Source organism: Trachemys scripta, chromosome 15 (genome assembly GCF_013100865.1).
Source record: "Trachemys scripta elegans isolate TJP31775 chromosome 15, CAS_Tse_1.0, whole genome shotgun sequence".
In the NCBI taxonomy this organism is placed as follows: domain Eukaryota; kingdom Metazoa; phylum Chordata; order Testudines; family Emydidae; genus Trachemys; species Trachemys scripta.
The window spans coordinates 12,353,313-12,370,430 of NC_048312.1; the positions used below are offsets into that span (position 1 = coordinate 12,353,313).

Below are 17,118 nucleotides of genomic sequence, written 5' to 3' on the forward strand. Positions count from 1 at the left end.
CCAGTCAAGGGACGTAATCACTGAAAGGTCAAAAGTAAAAAAAAAAAAAAAAAAAATGTCCACTGCTATAATTCACAGAATATGTGAGGTATTACATTTCAGAGGCACCATTCTCATGGTCAGGAATTTAACGAGGATGGAAAAAGCTACCATATAAATCTAATCCCATAAAAAATAATGTTAGCAACAAGTATAAGGAATAGTAAATATTTTTACTATTATGCTTGGTACTCTGTCTCTGACCTGGTCTATTATGCCTCCTCCCTAAGTCCCTGCTTAAAATACAATTCTTTCAAAAGGCCTATTAAATATATACCTCCCCTCGTACAAAAGTGTTAGCCAAGGAGATTAATATGAATATGTAAATATGAACTGTTTCAAAACTCTGCAAAATCCTGGAGTTTGCAGGACATGCACTATGGGTCTGATCCAGAATGGAGCAGATGGAAGGACTTCCCTTGACTTCAGTGGAAGCTGGATCTCACCCTAAATCTCAACACTTCCTCATTATTATTATTTATTATTTGTATCGTGATGGTTGAAGACCCCATGGGGCCAATGTGCTGTACAAACACAGAACAAAAAGACAGTCCCCTAGAGGCATGTCTAAACTGCAGTGGCAAAGCTATGGCACTGCAGCTGAAGCACTGCAGTGTAGACGCTTCCTACATCGATGGAAAGGGTTTTTCCATCTCTCAGAGAGGCCGGAGGTAGGTTGATTGACAAATTCTTCCACTAACCTAGCTGCATCTATACCTGCGGTGGGGTCGATCTAGCTACAGCATTCAGGGCACAACATTTTTAACAGCCCTGATGATGTAGCTAGGTTGGTCTAATTTTTAAGAGTAGACCAGGCCTGTGTAAATCACCAGACTCTTGCTATATCCATAGCCCATCTAACACCCTTCACCTTTATGCTGTCTAACGAGGCTAAGATTGTGCCGTTAAGCCACTGCTCACACTGAGGGGAATGACAGGAATGCACTTCAGCAGGAAACCTAGTGCAAACCCTTGCTGAGTCAGCTGGGATTCCTAATCGGGCTCTAGGAAGTCTACTCTGCAGCAGGGGTCCTTCTGCTCTTTGAAAGGGTGCAGTGCACACTCCCTTCAGATGGTACCGTGCTCTTGGTCTGCCCTGGTTCCATCCTTCCCTGCTCATTTCTGGGTATCTAGCACTGGCAGCCCTGTAGTCCTAAAGTTCCCAGGGCAAATGCTATTGAATATCACTGAGTGCCTATTATTCAGGGCAGGTGGAGTTTTAATTATTCAGAGCTCTATGCCGTCAGAGTCCTCGTGCTTCTTGAATGGCGGGACCAAGATTTTGCTTATCCTTTGTACAAAGGAACAAGGAGGGGGCTCCTTGAGTCTTCTCTTCTTCCTGTTGTGTACTGAGAAGGGGAAGCACTTGCTGATTCTTTGAACGGAATTCTTTGGGGAAAAGGACAATGCCTTCTTGTTGGCAAGTTACCCACCATGCTGTGAAGCTCCACAGATAATACATATTTACTGATTCTTGTTATAATTATGGCTTTCAATCTCGTGAACAAATTTTTTTCCTGATCCAACCTGCTGAATTTTATTGGCAGGAAGCTGGTAAAACACAAAAGTGCCAATGCAAGTTGCATTTGCTGCTTCTTGTTGTAGCTTTCTGTTATTCTCGATCTCAGTGGAACGTCTCATTATTGTGATGCCTGTCCTGTCAGGTGGGCTGAGCTCCCTTTCAATTTCGTAACACGGAGGAGTACAAAAATACATGAATTCTGGAGTCATCCACTGGAATGCAGCACAATGCCCCAGATTACCCAGTAAAGCCTGATTTGTGGGTTTAACTAAAGATGCAAGGAGTTTAAAAGCCAATGACAAGCTGTGTATTTGTTTTGACTGAGAACATTGGGAGCTTTTGTTATTGAAAATCTCAGGGGGACTTTCTTGTTGGAGATTTGGGTGCCCAGGGCCTGAGTTTGCAATGGGCTTGAGTGCCTTCAACTCCCACTGAAATTGGGATCACCTGAGAGGCTTCTAACATGGCTGCATGGCAAAGTGGACTAAACAGAAGACTGGCACTTAGCAAGTTCTGAGTTCTCATCCCAATTCTGTCACTGACTTGCTCAAGCAAAGTGTTTACAGTCTCTTCCCAGGGGGACTGTGAAAATCAGCCAGTTTACTCCGCACTTTGAAGACCCAAGAGCAGTTTAAATGTTAACTCTGAGTGGCTCACATGGTTCTCTTTTGATGCAAATGTTTCTCTTCTAGCAAAATTCCATAAGAAGGAAAAAATCAAAGTTCTGTTTTGGAGACCAAGGCTTGTAGAGATATTAGCTAATAGGGAAAGTATTTTTAAAATGTCTCCACTCAGCTCTGAACATCACTGTATGGGATTATGCCTTCTGCTCCCTGTCACAGCACTTGTCACCACATTTACTTCCTGTTGCAGAGAACTACTGTGGGAGTGGATAGATGTATTGCAAAAGAGAACCGTTCTGAAATCACATGGGGGTGGGAGGAGGGAAGAGTCAGTCATTTACCTCTTTCATTATGATTTTTGTAGGGTTAGGTAATGCGTCCTTTTTTGAACAGGCTTCTTGATTTTGTTCAAACCAACTGATCCCATTTAGTAATGCTGCAGATTCCATGAGTTAAGGAAAACAAACAGGAGGGGAGAAATAAATAAATGCAAACCTACGTTTGTTTTTCATGTTATGAAATGTTGCATTTTTATATAATAATGTGGAGCAGCAGAAAGTGAATATTAACAAAAAAATCACATTGCTTCAACTCTCTCACTAGCAATCTAACAGCTTTGCAAAGTCATCATGAATATGTACCGCATGTACACAAAATCCACTTTCTTGCCCGTGGTCTGGTCAGAATGATGAAAAACAATTGATATTTCACTTTCCCATAAAATTTTTTTTTTAAAAAAGATGTGTTCTAGGCAATCAGATGAGTGGAATTTTGCAAGGCTGCTGTATATGATGCACAGTTAACTTTATAAATATTTGTCTTGTTTAAAAACTAGCTGTTTTCAACCCTTCTATGGAGAGTACTCAATAATGTAAGCAACTTTGTTGCAAACCACAATAACAACATAACATGAGGTTACATTAAAACTTAACCTCGACGAGTAGAATCCCACATGGTGCCTTCTTGGGAGAGCCAGGGCTGTATAATAGGAAAGCAGCGATGGGCCCAGGGTAAACAAATGGGATTTGGATCTGAGTTCTGAACATCGCCAGGTTTAGGGTATATTTAGGGGATTCTTTGGAACAAAAATGACTTATTTCTGCTTAGCCCATTTAACTTTGAGGTGCTAAACATGATTGCAGTGTGAAAGGTTTAAAGGGTAGTTTAATTCTGGGAAAAGTGGCGGTAAAAAAGAGCCTCATTGGGTTCCATGTTTATTGCTGTGTTCTCAAGTAAAATGTGTTCACAAGTAAAAAGAAAGGTTTCTTTTTGTTCCTAGCTGCCATCCCTGCAGATTTGACATGGGCTGAGACAGTCAAGCTGGATTCTTTTTATCTCAAGCCTAAAGGTTCTGCAAGCTAAATCATTCCCTCGATGGCATTTTTACAATCTGATTGCTGTCATTGGTTTTGCACAGGTGTAATGTATTGGAGATTAGGGCCTAATCCAAAATCTAATTGAAGACAATGAAAAGACTCCCATTGACGTCAATGGTTTTGGGAATCATAGAAGTATGGGACTTAAAGGGACCTTAATAGGTCACCTAGTCCAGTCCCTTGCCCTCAAGGCAAGACTGAGGATATGTCTACACTGGCAGGTTTCTGCGCCACAAGTTATACCACTTTTATTAAAACGCTGGAATTAAACAGCTGTTGCATGTCCACACTGTGCTCCTTGTGACACTGGAGCACATCCACATTAGCAGCTCTTGCAACGGCAAAGACAGCAGTGGTAGCTATCCCACTGTGCAACTGGCTGCAGGGTACTTTGGGAAGGGTTTGCAATGCCTCATGGGGCAGACACAGCGTCACATGATGCAGGTTTCCCAATCCCGTTGTTCCATGGGCATCCTACTACATTGCCAGATGCTTTTCAACTGAAGTGTGGGGTGTGTGTGTGTGTGACAGGGAGTGTGTGTGTATGAAGGGGAGACAGTGTGTTTTGGGGGACAGAGAGTGTGTCCGCATGCTGTCTTGTAAGTTCAGACAGTGGCAGGAAGCAACCAGTCCTGAGGCATGGGGAGGGGGAAACCCCAACATCAGCCTCCACCTCCCTCCCTGGGGTCTCTGCACAGCAATCTCTCTCTCTCTCTCTCATACAAGTGCACACACACACACCGACACCTGTCTCTGTGTGCTTTGAAAGGGGAGGGGCGCATGTCTTCAGGGCACCCAAGTTCAAAACAATGAGCAGAGCGGTCACTTGAGGCATTATGGGACAGCTCCGGAGGCCAATTACAGCCCAGAAAGCAATCAAGTGTCTAAACTGGCAAAAGAGCGCTGGAGCCTCTGCGCAAATAGCCTTATGACTCTCGTCCAGGTGAGTTTTAGCAGCGCTGCAACTGAGGAGTTTCTGTGCACAAAGTGGCTCAGCCATGCACACACTGCTGCAGTTGAGTGCAGAAAGCTGCTTTATTGCGCAGAAACTTGCCAGTGTAGAAAAGCCCTAAGTAATAATTAAACCATTCCTGATAGGTGTTCGTCTAACCTGTTCTTCAAATGACAGAGATTCCACAACCTCCCTAGGCAATTTGTTCCAGTGCTTAACTATCCAGACAGTTAGGAAGTGTTTCCTAATGTCCAACCTAAACCTCCCTTGCTTCAATTTAAGCCCTTTGCTTCTTGTCCTTGTGCTTGAAAACAGTTCCTATGTTCCCCCCCCTCAGTCTTCTCTTCTCCAGACTAAACAAACCCAATTTTTTCAATCTTTCCTTATAGGTCATGTTTTCTAGACCTTTAATCATTTTTGTTGCTCTCTTCTGGACTTTTTCCAGTTTGTCCACACGTTCCTGAAATATGGCTCCCAGAACTGGACTCAATACTCCAGTTGAGGCCTTTGCAGCGCAGAGTAGAGTGGAAGAGTTACTACTTTCTTGCCTACAATACTCCTGCTGATGCATCCCAGAATGATGTTTGGATTCGGCCCTTAGTGAACAATTGTGTTGATAAAGCACAAGGATAAAAGCTAGCTTGCTCTCTCTTAAGCTGAGTGAACTCTGTAAAGCCAAAGGAATCAGATAGCAGCGTGTGTTTTGGTAATGGTGAGCAAGATTTTCACAAGGCAGTGCCTACAGTTTGGTTTCTAAATCCATCTTTAGCCATCTAAATAGTGGCCTGATTTTCAAAAATGCTGAGCATCCACTGAAGTCAGTGCCTAAATATGGATTTAATAGCCCAACCTTCAGCACTGATTTTTGAAATCTTCACCTATATGTTACTAAATCCACAAAGGGAGCAGATCTATTGATTTTTTTTTTAATTGTCATTTTTCTGGGTAGATTTCTGCCTCAAGGTAAGTGTACTGTCTGAGATATAGTTTGATCAGACTTCAGAGGGGGCATTTTGGTACAGATCCCGGGGCCCAATCAGTATTCAGCAGCATTACTCGTGTGAGTAAGGACTGCAGGATCTGGCCAGTTTGCCCTGGATTTGCATTAAAAACTTTCATATATTATGTCTGCTGATATAACTCTAGGTTGCTGACCACATTGCATTTCTATAGTTCCTTATCCTGCAGTTCCTATTTGTACAAAACTCTCATTGAAGTCAGCTTTGTAAATTCCTCATGAAGATGAATCTACTTCTAGTTATGGCTACTGTCCAGTGCTTCTGAGTCTCTCATTTGTTACCATGATTTACAACAATATTGTGAGTATTATCAATCCACACTGAAGTCAATGGGAACTTGGCATGATTTTCGCACTGCAGTATTGGGTCCCAAGTAGTTTTGGCTTCTAAGCAGGTAGACTTTGGCACAGAAGTACCTGTTGTTACCTAGTGTTAGCAAGTATCTGCAAAATACTCTTCATGCTCACAAGCTCAGGAGAGAAAGGGGATGGGGGAAAGGAGAAATAACAAGTTTTTAGATGTTGAGCGTGTAAGGAATGACAGAGAGCAATGTGAGTTCCCACCATGCTCAGAGGTGCATATTAGAGAGACAGGTGTGGTTTAGTGAGCTGAGCAGGGTACTTTGAGCCAGGAATTCCTGAGTTCTGACTGGCTTTGGACTGGTCACTTGGGCCCCCAGACCTTCCAGCATTTATGCAGGTTTTTAATTCTAAATAGGTGAATAATCTCAGATTGAAGTCAATGGGACTAATGAAAGTTAAACCCATACATAAATGTTTTCAGGGTTGGGGCCTTGAATTCTCTACCACAATTTTCCTGTCTGTCAAATGGGGGTAAAATCCACAAGGGTGTTGAGAGGATAAGTTAGGTAATGTCAGCAGAGAAAAGAGCTAATTATTATGTGCATGGCTACACACATTATCCAACTTCCAATATCACTTCCCCACAATTTCCTTCCTACTCCGCAGATATTCAGATACTTCCACTATGAGAAAGTATTTGGTGAATCGCTATTGCAAATCAATTATTTTCAAGGTGTTTTTGACTTAACTATCATTTTCTTTTCCCTCGTTACCTGATGCTGTGTTGTGTGAAGTGCTCAGAGTGACACAAACTCATATAAATTTCATCTTTGGGTGGGAGGTTCTTGGCTATAACATTTGAAAAGTGAGTTGGAAACCCTACCATGACTAACCAAAACCAAATCTGCATTTGGAGAGATTTCAGAGCAAGGAATTTTTAACCTTTAGGGTACAGCCATTTTCCATGCTCAGATGTGATTGGGACCTAGAAGCTCTCATTGAGGATGATGGGAGTTGCTGGGTGCTGAGCTCTGGTGGAACAACTGGCTACTAATGTATTATTTTATCTGACTTTTCATGATGTTGAGCATCTGGAAAGAAGGAGGAGAGCTAGGACCATGTGACCTTTCTTGTTTATGGTTAGTTTCACAGTCGTGCCTAGATGCCCCAATCTGGGATTGCAGCCCCATTGAGCTAGATCTTGTACATGCAGTAAAGAGACAGTCCCTGCCCTAAGGAGTTTACAGTCTGAGCGGGTTAAACAAACATATTGAGAGGGACAAGAGCACAAGGCAACAATAATATTGTCATGCTTATGCAAGTCACTTCCCTGCAGGCAACAAGCAAGTGCTCTGTGGACCTACAGTGCTCCACAGATCTTAGTTTGAGAACCCCCAAGACAGTGAATTGGGAGTCAATATATGTAAATGACTAGATGTTTCCCTTCCAGCCCTGAGAGGCAACCCCTGGTTCAGCACTACAGGAAAGGTGACTGAGCTGTTGTTAAATGGATGCTTCTTATATAAAGGGATAAGGCAGAATATTTAATGCTGGCACACCCAGAACTCATCAAACACAGACTGCCAGGGCTAATAACTAAACAGGAGAATTTAGAGTGCTAGCCCCTTGCCCCATCCCCTTCTTTTTTTTCTTCCTTTCCAACCCGAAACACTGGCTGGTACAGAACACTGATAAGATGGTTTCCATTCCACTACCCACACATCTTGTCATCACTTTTCAATTTGTGCATGTTGCCCTCCTGATACAGCAGCTGCTAAATGTGGAATTCAGGGAACCAGGCAAGGCCACTGGTATAGCATTTTATGAGCAGAACTTCTGGTGGAAATGTGATGTGTTGACTGGTTCTTACCTCAGGCAAAGGGAAATTTGAAAACAATCTATGTTCAATATTATGGCAAGCTGTTCTAATTCCAGATGTCTTTGTAGTTTCTAATAATTCATTATCAGGTTTTCTTTTTCCTTCTTTTACTTTTCTGTCACAGGCTTCAATGCGTGGCTGTGTCCTAGGATTTTTTAAACCGATGTTTGTAGTCTTAAGAAATGGGTTGAGGAAATGTTAATTTTGACCTCCTCGCCAAACTTTTTCATTAGCATATTAAAATCCATTAGGCCTAGAAACTCAGTTGGTATGCATTGGCGTAATAGTTGCATCAATGCCAATGGAGCTGTGCTGATTTACATGAGCTGAACTTTAAGTCCTAGTGTTTAGTAAATTAATCTCAACTGTAGAAGAGACCCTACAAACATTTCAATGGGAGGATCTAATTTTTCCAGGATGTGCACATCTTATTTCTAAGGGTGAATCAGTCAAATATGTTGTAAATCCAATTAGCTTGGTGGTCTCAGCCCAGATGCTGATACACTGCGCATCTCTCAGCTCTAAAATATCTCTCATCTGGAAAGAACATAGCCCGCCGATGACTGGATGATTATTCTGAACTCTTTGTTGCGCTGTTGGTGCAATGGGTGGATACGTGCGGTCTGAGATTCCTATTTTTCTGGGCAATAGAAAGAATGTGAAGGAAAATGTTATTACAGGTGGTTATATGGAGGAGAAGGAAGTGGTCATGTGTATGTACTGGTGACAGATGAGAAGGTTGTGAGGAACACAGGAAATCCGCAAACTGGAGGAAATGCTGTGCTTTGTAAGCAGGGATGAGTGAACTCCAAAGGGAACTTAATGGGCCAGATATTTCGTTGGTGTAAATGGGCACAGGTCCATTAAAACTGCAGGGAGCTACACCCAATTACACCAGCTGATCACCTAGCTCAGTATGCTTGGGTTGAGGTACCCCCATTTACACCAGCTGAGGATCAGGCCCACTAAGTTCCTTTCTTTAATACAGGAGTAAAAGTACAGAAGGGGGAGGCTGTCTCCTCCTTGCTTTGTGGCCACAACAACTCAGCTTGGTATGTGTTTGCTCTTCAAAATAAAGAGAGAAAAAAAAAAGAGAAACTTATTCTCACAAAGGCTCTCCCTTCCCCTTGGTTGGTTCCCCTTCGTTGGCAATTCTCCAAAGCAGACAGCTGGCTGGCTCTATTCTTTTGCAGTTGTGTAGTACTGAGGTCTTCTGCAAACACATTTTCCAGAAGGCACTCAGAATTCATGTTAGCCTCACTTCTAGCCTGCCCCCCAATAACCTAAGCCTCATGCCTACCTCCTAGAGTTCTAATTACCCTAGACCTCCCCCTCCTCCTCCTCCTCCCTCCAAGCCATCTCCACAGATGCAATGTTTTTTGTGACTTAGTTGTGGGTAAGTTCTTATCACCAAAAGACTAAGGGCCACTGACTCATGTTAGGGATGCTGTACATCTACACTGCTCCAGGCCACACTTGCAGAGGGATTGTTTCCTGTGAGGCACAGTCCCTCCCTGAGCTGCCTGGCACAGAAATGACACACAACTGCTGCACTATCCTTTTGGGTGATGCAAGGTGTGTCCCTCTCTACACACAGCCACTGCCATGACCATTCACTCTCCTCCTCCGTGCTCTTTTGGGGTTATTTAAGAGGGAGCAACTCTTACACTCCCCCCCCCCCATGTAAAAAGACTTGGTATCCTTGGCCGTTACACATGGGCACAAGGTGGAAAGTCTTATTGCATTCTTTCCAGTACAAAATATAAAGGCCAAGGAATGTCTAGCCCAAAGTCTGATACTCATTGGCTTTTTCTTAATGCTTCCACTTAGTGCTCATCCTATCCATGAATGCACATTTATGAGTTATTGTATGTTGCTTTTGCATGCTAGATCTTCTTGCAGTATGGCTTCCTTTGCTAAATCTGTCCTCACCACAAAGATCAGTGCAGATGACCTAAACCCTTACTTCATCCATGATTTCACTTTAAAGGAACCATTCTTCATGCTACTTGCACTCCCTGTCTCTAGAACTCTGGTTCTCAACCTTTTTGGGCTCAGGACCCATTTGTAAATGTTTATGGCCTGTTGTGACCCAGTAAATAGTCTGTGGATAGAGGCCTTGGGGTGGTTTTGGTTGGGTCCTGCCCCCGGGGAGGGTTGGATCCTGCCTGACACTCACCCCACAGTGGCGGCTGCTGCAGCTCCTGTGCTGTGGGACTGCCTGGGCTTGGCTCTCTGCTCTGGGTGTTGCAACCTCCGGGGTTGCAATGCTGCTCAGGTTTGGCCCCAACCCCCTGACTGGAGCAAATTTGTGTGAGTGGAGTTGTGACCTGGCTTATGGGGTTTTAGTGCCACTCGCTCAAATTTGGCCTACCTGGACTCCCTTCATCATGACAGCTGGGCCAAATCTGAGTGGGACCCCAGAGGTTGCAGTGACTAGAGCAGGGAGGCAAGCCCAGCCAGCCCTGTGGGACAGGAGCCACAGAAGCTGTCATGTGACCTTTTGAAACATTCTGGTGACCTAATTTTGGGTCCTGACCCAGAGGTTGAGTAACCCTGCTCTAGAAGGTAAGACAGCCTTGCAGCACTCATTCTCTGACCAGAAGAGAAGACAGCTGACCATTTTCAAGACCAGTGCTAATGTTTCTCCATAAATTAATATGCTGAGTTGCTTATAGAGCAGATACTCGACTGTCACACTCTGCCAAGGTCCTAGAATGCCAGCTGCATCATGTATCAGAGTCCCAGGAATCTCTCATTTCCAGAACGGAGGTTTCTGGTGTGCCAGGATGCTCCCTCCAAGCCGTTGGGATCTGTACGAACTTCCCTTTCACAAGTTTTTATCAACACTCGAGTGACTTAATATGTTAACAAAAAAGCCTGCTTGCATATTAAACTTTCTGATATCAATGTTATTAAATCAAATATTCTGACTGCCACAGGATCCAGGTCACTATCTAAGTCATCACACTCAGTTACACTTAAGAAATAGATTATTGTTATTGTCTGATCTTATCTGCAGTTATAGCAGATCTTTTATTTTTTTAAGCCACCTAGTCTCTATCTGCACACTATTTTTTGATGACCGCTGCTGGCATAGTGGCCTCTTGAGTGCCATTAATAATAACCTCTAGCATTTATATAGCACTTTACTCCTCGACTGTGGTTCTTTGCCTACCTTGGCATTAACTTAGAGGAATCGTTGTATTTAGGACCCGTCAAATCACTGGAGAGCACAGTAGGCATTTTTCAAACAGAAAGGAAAGTTCCTTTAAAGTTCTCCAAAAGAACAGAGAATGTGGAGCAAGAGCAATTTGGTAATGGAGCTTATCTGTTGGGTGGAAATTTGGAAGCTGTGTGGAAGTGTGTGGAAATTCAGCTCTCTCTCTCCTGGCTGAGACAGGAAATTCTTTGTTATCAGCTAGTGAGGAGGTAACTTTGTTGCCCTGTGCCTGACACTTCATGGTTGGTCTTGTGGGAGAGAAGACAGAAATCTCTGATGCAACTTTCTTGTATGAATTTTAGTTTTAGCTCTGTGTAAATTTCTTTTAAATGCTGAACAAGGAGAGCAGCACTTGCTTATTTTCTGTCCTGATAGCACTATCGGCCTTCTGTTGTAATGATGTGAGGGTTGGTAATTTGCCAGTCGTTTTTTTTATTGGTGATGAGTCCTGAAATGAAAAATAGTCCTGAGATGGGGTCCAATGCATAACTGCAGTGCTGAATTTCATTAATGTGGCTCTGGATGCAGGTGGATGTTAGTGTATCAATGTCAAAAGGAGAGGATGGAACAGGCTTTTGAAATTCTTCTGGGTAGGATATTTTGCCTGATTCTGTACTCCACTTCAGCTGAATGGAGTTACACTGGTGTAACAGAGTAGAGAATGTGGCCCCAAGCCTTTCTGAATGGAGAGGATTGAGACAACAACTAATCTGTTTGCAGGAGATGAGAATTAAGGCCCTGTATAAATGCCAAACTCACTTAAAAGTAAAGCTTGGAGGCTGGTATTGCTTTTTTAGTTTGCTTATATGTGTAGTAATAATTACCCTTCTGAAAAGAAAATGCTTGCTGATCACTGTAGTGTACGTCAGTGAGATTGATCCTAAAATGTCAATTTTTGTTACGTTTGGCTTTCTTCTCAGTTATCCAAAAGGTATGTTGAAGAATAAGGTCCTAAATTTGCAAAGACTAACACACATACTTAACTTTACGCACAGTGAGTGGTCTTATTGAAGGCAGTGGGTGGAATGATGGCCCCATTGAAGTCAATGGGAATTTTGCTGTTGACTTGAGTGGGGGGATTAGGATTTCACCCAATGGATATATTCATGGTGCATAAAGTTAGCATGTGTGTAAATCTTTGCATGGTTGGGGCCTATGTGTGTAGCAGAAATAGGGTGACCAGACAGCAAGTGTGAAAAATCGGGACAGGGTGTGGGGGGTAATAGGAGCCAATATAAGAAAAAGACCCCAAAATCGGGACTGTTCTTGTAAAATCGGGACATCTGGTCACCCTAAGCAGAAAGACTCAAATATAATTGGCTATAGTCTGCTTTCAGTTTCACTGGTGTTAATCTGTAATAATTCCGCTGAAGTCAATGGAATAATCATGACTGACACTGGTTAAACAGAGAACAGAATTTGGCCTTTTTAATGTTGGCATCTCTTTTTTTTTTATTTTTCTTCTTCAGGATGTGTATTTTTTTTTCCTTTCAGACTCCTCAGCAGTACAGCCAAGCAGTGAATGAAAGCAACAAAGTTAACCTGTATTGTGCATTTCTGGACTATAGGTATGTTAAGTGCTTCTAAATGTCTTTCTTAGATGTATTGCTACTGATTACTTATGGCAAATGCAACATAGTCAGTGCATGCCAGACCTGACAAATAGTCCCTTTTTCTTGTGTTCATGGGAATTATTAAAGCAATGAAACCACAGGGTTTACCACAAAAACAGCTTCATAGTAAGGGGAAGAGAAAACAGCTTCCTCTTACTGTAGGTGGGGAAGTTCTCATTCTGTTCACTGATTTTGGGATAAAGCAGATTATTGAGAGAATGAAAAATGTTGAGATCAGCACATAGGATTGATTCTGGTTGCACTTGTATTGGTCTTTTGCAAGCATCAGTTTGTCCGGAAACATGGGTGTTGTAAATCGGCATACTTCTACTGAAGTAATTGTTTCCACTGGAGTTCCTCCTAATTCCCATTGGGTACACATGAGATCAGAATGAGGTGTGTGGTATGTATTTCAGAGCAGTGAGTCATGTCTGGTACATAGTCAATGATGAAATTAGATGCCACTGAATGCAAAGCAGGGCAAAAGTATAAATAAATATCACCTTAAGTTGTACGGTGTTAACAGCAAATATCCACAAACAGTGGCTGTCTTTCTGCTACCTTTGGGTAGCCAGGAATAGTATATCTGATGCATTTGTGATTTCTAAACATGCTGTTGATTCTGAATTAATTGTGAAACAAGTCAAAATGAGACCTGAGCAGGGACTGACACATTTTTGAGCGATAGCATTCCAAGCACTACTCAGTGCAGCAACAGCACACACTTTTGTGATACCTCCTCTCCAACTTGCATTTGGGCAAGATCAATGTAATGGTTTTATTAAAATTTTATCGTTATTACATTGAGCTGTCCCAGCTGTTTGTAGTCACTAGCTTGTGCGCTTACTTACACATTATAATAAATTAGAAACTTGTTTTACTAAAACTAGTCAATATACTTCAGGACCTCATTCCCACAGCATGTGCTCTGGGGGATTAGGCCCTGGAGGCCTTGCCTGAGGATGAAAGACTATAGTGAAAATCCCTCCTCCCAAAATGAGAGGTTTATTTACGTCAATACACTCTCTTTCTCAGATGTATGATTACTCCAATAAAAGGAGTCATTTGGCATTTGTATAATAGGAACAATATCGATACAGATCCCCAGCTGGTATAATTATGTGTAGCTCTGTTGAAGTCAACGGGCCAGGTCTTCAGCTAGTGTAAATTGGCATAGCTGTATTGAAGTCAATGAGCCAGATCTTTATAGTGTGTATATCAGCAGAGCTCTGCTGAAGCCAATGGGCCAGCAAATTGGCATAGATCCAGTGAAAATAGGTAACTAAATGCTAAATTTGACACACACACACTCTCTCTCTCTCTCTCTCTCTCTCTCTATATATATATATATATTGTTGTTATCCCACAATAGTTTTTTTTTTTCTTCAGACTAGATATTGCCCAGCTTACTTGAATGTTGAGTTATGGATAATTCGACTGAAATCAATGGGAGTATTCAAGGAGAGTGAGGCTGGTAGAAAACTGGCCCTTGGTATTTTTTTTTACCACACACGGCTGTTTGCCACCCAGACTAATATATTTTACTACACACACTCATTTGCCACTTCGAGTGCTGCAAACCATGCATAATTCCAGGCTTAGAAACACACCAGGCAATATGGTTTACTGTGATTTGCTGCCATCATCATTAAACAGTCAGCATTTACTATCAGTTACTGTTCCACAGTATGTCAGAAACCACAATTATTTCCTGTGCTAAGGGTAAGGAGAAGCTGCTCTATCTCAATGGTAACTGTTAGTAACTTTGGACTTTCTAATGTACTGAAATTGGAGCATCAGTGCTGAGAGCATTTAGATGTAATTAGGGTCCTGGATAATATGAATGTTGATTACTAACTTCCATGGTCAGCACACGAATTTCAATGCTCTGATAAAGAATACCATGCAACCAATTGAGTTCTAGGCAGCTCTTTTCTTTCTTGTGTCGTATCTTTTTGGAGTATTTTACTGTTTGAAAGTTGCATTGAAAAGCTGTTGTGACGTGCTTCATTTTTTCTACTGATAGCTGCATAGGATTATTTCTTTCCCCTTTAAAATGATCTTTAAATTTGTAGCAGAAATGTAGACTTAACCTGCATATTTAGTATTACAACTACTTTGTCAAAGTTTATAAATGGACCTGTCAAAGGAAATCTTTGGTCTTTGTGCAGATATTTGCCTGGAAGATTCTTGGTAGCTAAAGTTTAGAAAAGAGTTTGTTTAAGAAAAATATATCTTCTGTTTAATGAAATTCATGTCTAAGTAGTGCCAGGAGAGTTAATTTTAATAGGGATCCCTCTCTGTTTCCTGTGTGCTTTACAGCAATGGAACTGCCATGTGGTCTAATGAAGGCTGTGTGCGTGATGGCGGGGACCTCAACTATTCAATCTGTCTGTGTAATCACCTCACCAACTTTGCCATTCTGATGCAAGTGGTACCCCTGAAGGTAAGAGTAAACAAAGGAGTAAATCTAGGAGGTCAAAAATGAGCACAAACCAGGTCAGCCGCTTGTATGGGATGAAATACTTTTTTGAAAATAAAGATCCAAATTCAGTCTTTCTTTATTATCTCACTTGCATCTGCACTTTTTCTTTTTTAACTGAAATGGGATGTAGGATGAAACACACTGCAGTCTGTAGGAATCAATATGTGCCGTACTTACTTCTCATCCCACAGGCATTATAGCCCTTAAATAACTGGGCAGGAAAAGCACTTACAGACATGCTCCATAGAACACTCCTGTACTGCCCAAGTGGGGCATAGGCTAAAAGATGAGCAAATAGGTCTTTTCCATCTCTAATTTCTTTGATTCAGTTTCAAGACAGAGGACATCTGAGACCTGACTGTTTAGAGTTGGGGTGGTGAATCACATGGGGTGGACCAAGGAGGATTTACAGCAGCAGGGATATGTTACAAGTTGGGACTCCTGCCTGGAGCAAGTCCCATTGTCTTCTGCTTCCCAGTTGGTCCCTGAACATGTATTCTGCTATTAACTGGGGAGCAGTGCATCTCCTTTATTTATGTTCCATGATGCACATGATGCTCTTTCCTCACCTAGCTGCAAAGTTGGGTCTGGTTTGAGAAGAAACATATTGGGATCAAGAGCTTGGGAGAAAGAGAAGGTGGAAGAGTTGAGGATGAATATCCTTATCTACAGTTGCTCATTGTATTTACTTGACTTCTTTGTTCAAAGAGTTCATGATTATATGCTTTTTTTCAGTGTGAATATACAACCATTCCTATGAGCAGGGGATAGGCTTTTTACTTCCTACTCATGCTACTGAATGGTTTCAGCAGAACTTGTCCAATGCCAGTTGGCGAGGCGAGGACTCTCTTGGCCAAATCTGTCTCCTCACTAACCTTATTTCTGAAATTGGCTTACCGGGAAATATGATCCCTAGTGGGACATACAGAGTTCTTTGTCAGACTTGATAGCACTGATGCATTGACTATGAGGTAGTATGTCTGACTTCTCTGTTAATTGGTATGAATAATGAGTTTGCTGCTGTTTCAGATAGTGGCTTTGCCATGAGACTGTTGGCAGGTTTGTGAATGGGTACAACATACTCATGAGAACAGCACAGAATTTGTGGCTAACAGAAACACAATACAAATCAACTAGCAAATAGTGACCCAATTTAAAGGAATTTTAATTAGTATTCTAGTACTAAACCGCACGTAAAGGTTTTCAGGGGATGATGATCCATAATGTAACTTGCCATCTTTTCAGGAGTAGATGCTATATTAATATTATAAGAAATATTAATCAAATCTTGCTATCAATAAGTCAATGACAAACTCAGTGTAATGCCACAGAATTAAGAATCGGATTCTAGAATGGCAGTCACTATAATACTTTGCTTTTTTTAGTGTGTCTTAGCCAAAGAGCTTATACAAGCCCCAGAACACTCCTGAATTATTATAGCTATTTAACGGATGAGTGAAATGAGGCATAGGGGGTGGGGTTAAATAACTTGTGCAGGGTCACATGGCTGTCATTGTGGAGTTGGTTATTAGTTCTGTAGTGAGTGAGTTAGTTTATTTACAGAAGCATCTAGAGCCCAAGCTGATATCAGGGCATCACTATGCTAGTTGCTGTACATAGACGTAATAAAAGACGGTCCCTGCTATGAAGAGTTTAACACCAAAAGAGACCAGAGGAACAAAGAGAGGCAGAAAGAAACTATTATTATCCCTGTGTTACAGAGGGGGAACTGAGGGATGAAGAGAGATTAAGTGACTCTCCCAAGATTATACAGAAAGTCTGTAACAGAGCTGGGAGTTAAACCCAAATATCCTGAGTACCACCCCAGTGCCTGAACCGTCAGGCTAGAAGGAAGTGAGTTAGTGGAAGGGTTGGATGTAGCACTAAAGAATCTGATTCTCAGTTCCCCTGCTCTAACTAGTAAGCCACATTTCTAATATAATTTTATTTGTAATGTTTATTTTGGTTAGTAAGGGAATAATTCAGTCTCAGTCAAGTCACGCACAGCAGACAACCTCCCACAGATGTGAACAGGTTTGTATCCCCAGGCGTCCCAACAACTGTAGCTGGGCAACTCTCAGATGT

General features: G+C 42.0%; 1 protein-coding gene across 2 annotated transcripts in view; it reads left to right on the plus strand.

The window, feature by feature from the left end:
* ADGRD1 (adhesion G protein-coupled receptor D1) overlaps positions 1-17,118 on the plus strand; it is a 245,556-nt gene that overhangs the window by 119,715 nt on the left and 108,723 nt on the right. For both annotated transcript variants that reach the window (XM_034791144.1, XM_034791146.1), the window contains 2 exons: positions 12,430-12,503; positions 14,871-14,994. In XM_034791144.1, coding sequence (XP_034647035.1) covers positions 12,430-12,503; positions 14,871-14,994 — 198 coding nt within the window. The remainder of the gene's footprint in view (positions 1-12,429; positions 12,504-14,870; positions 14,995-17,118) is intronic.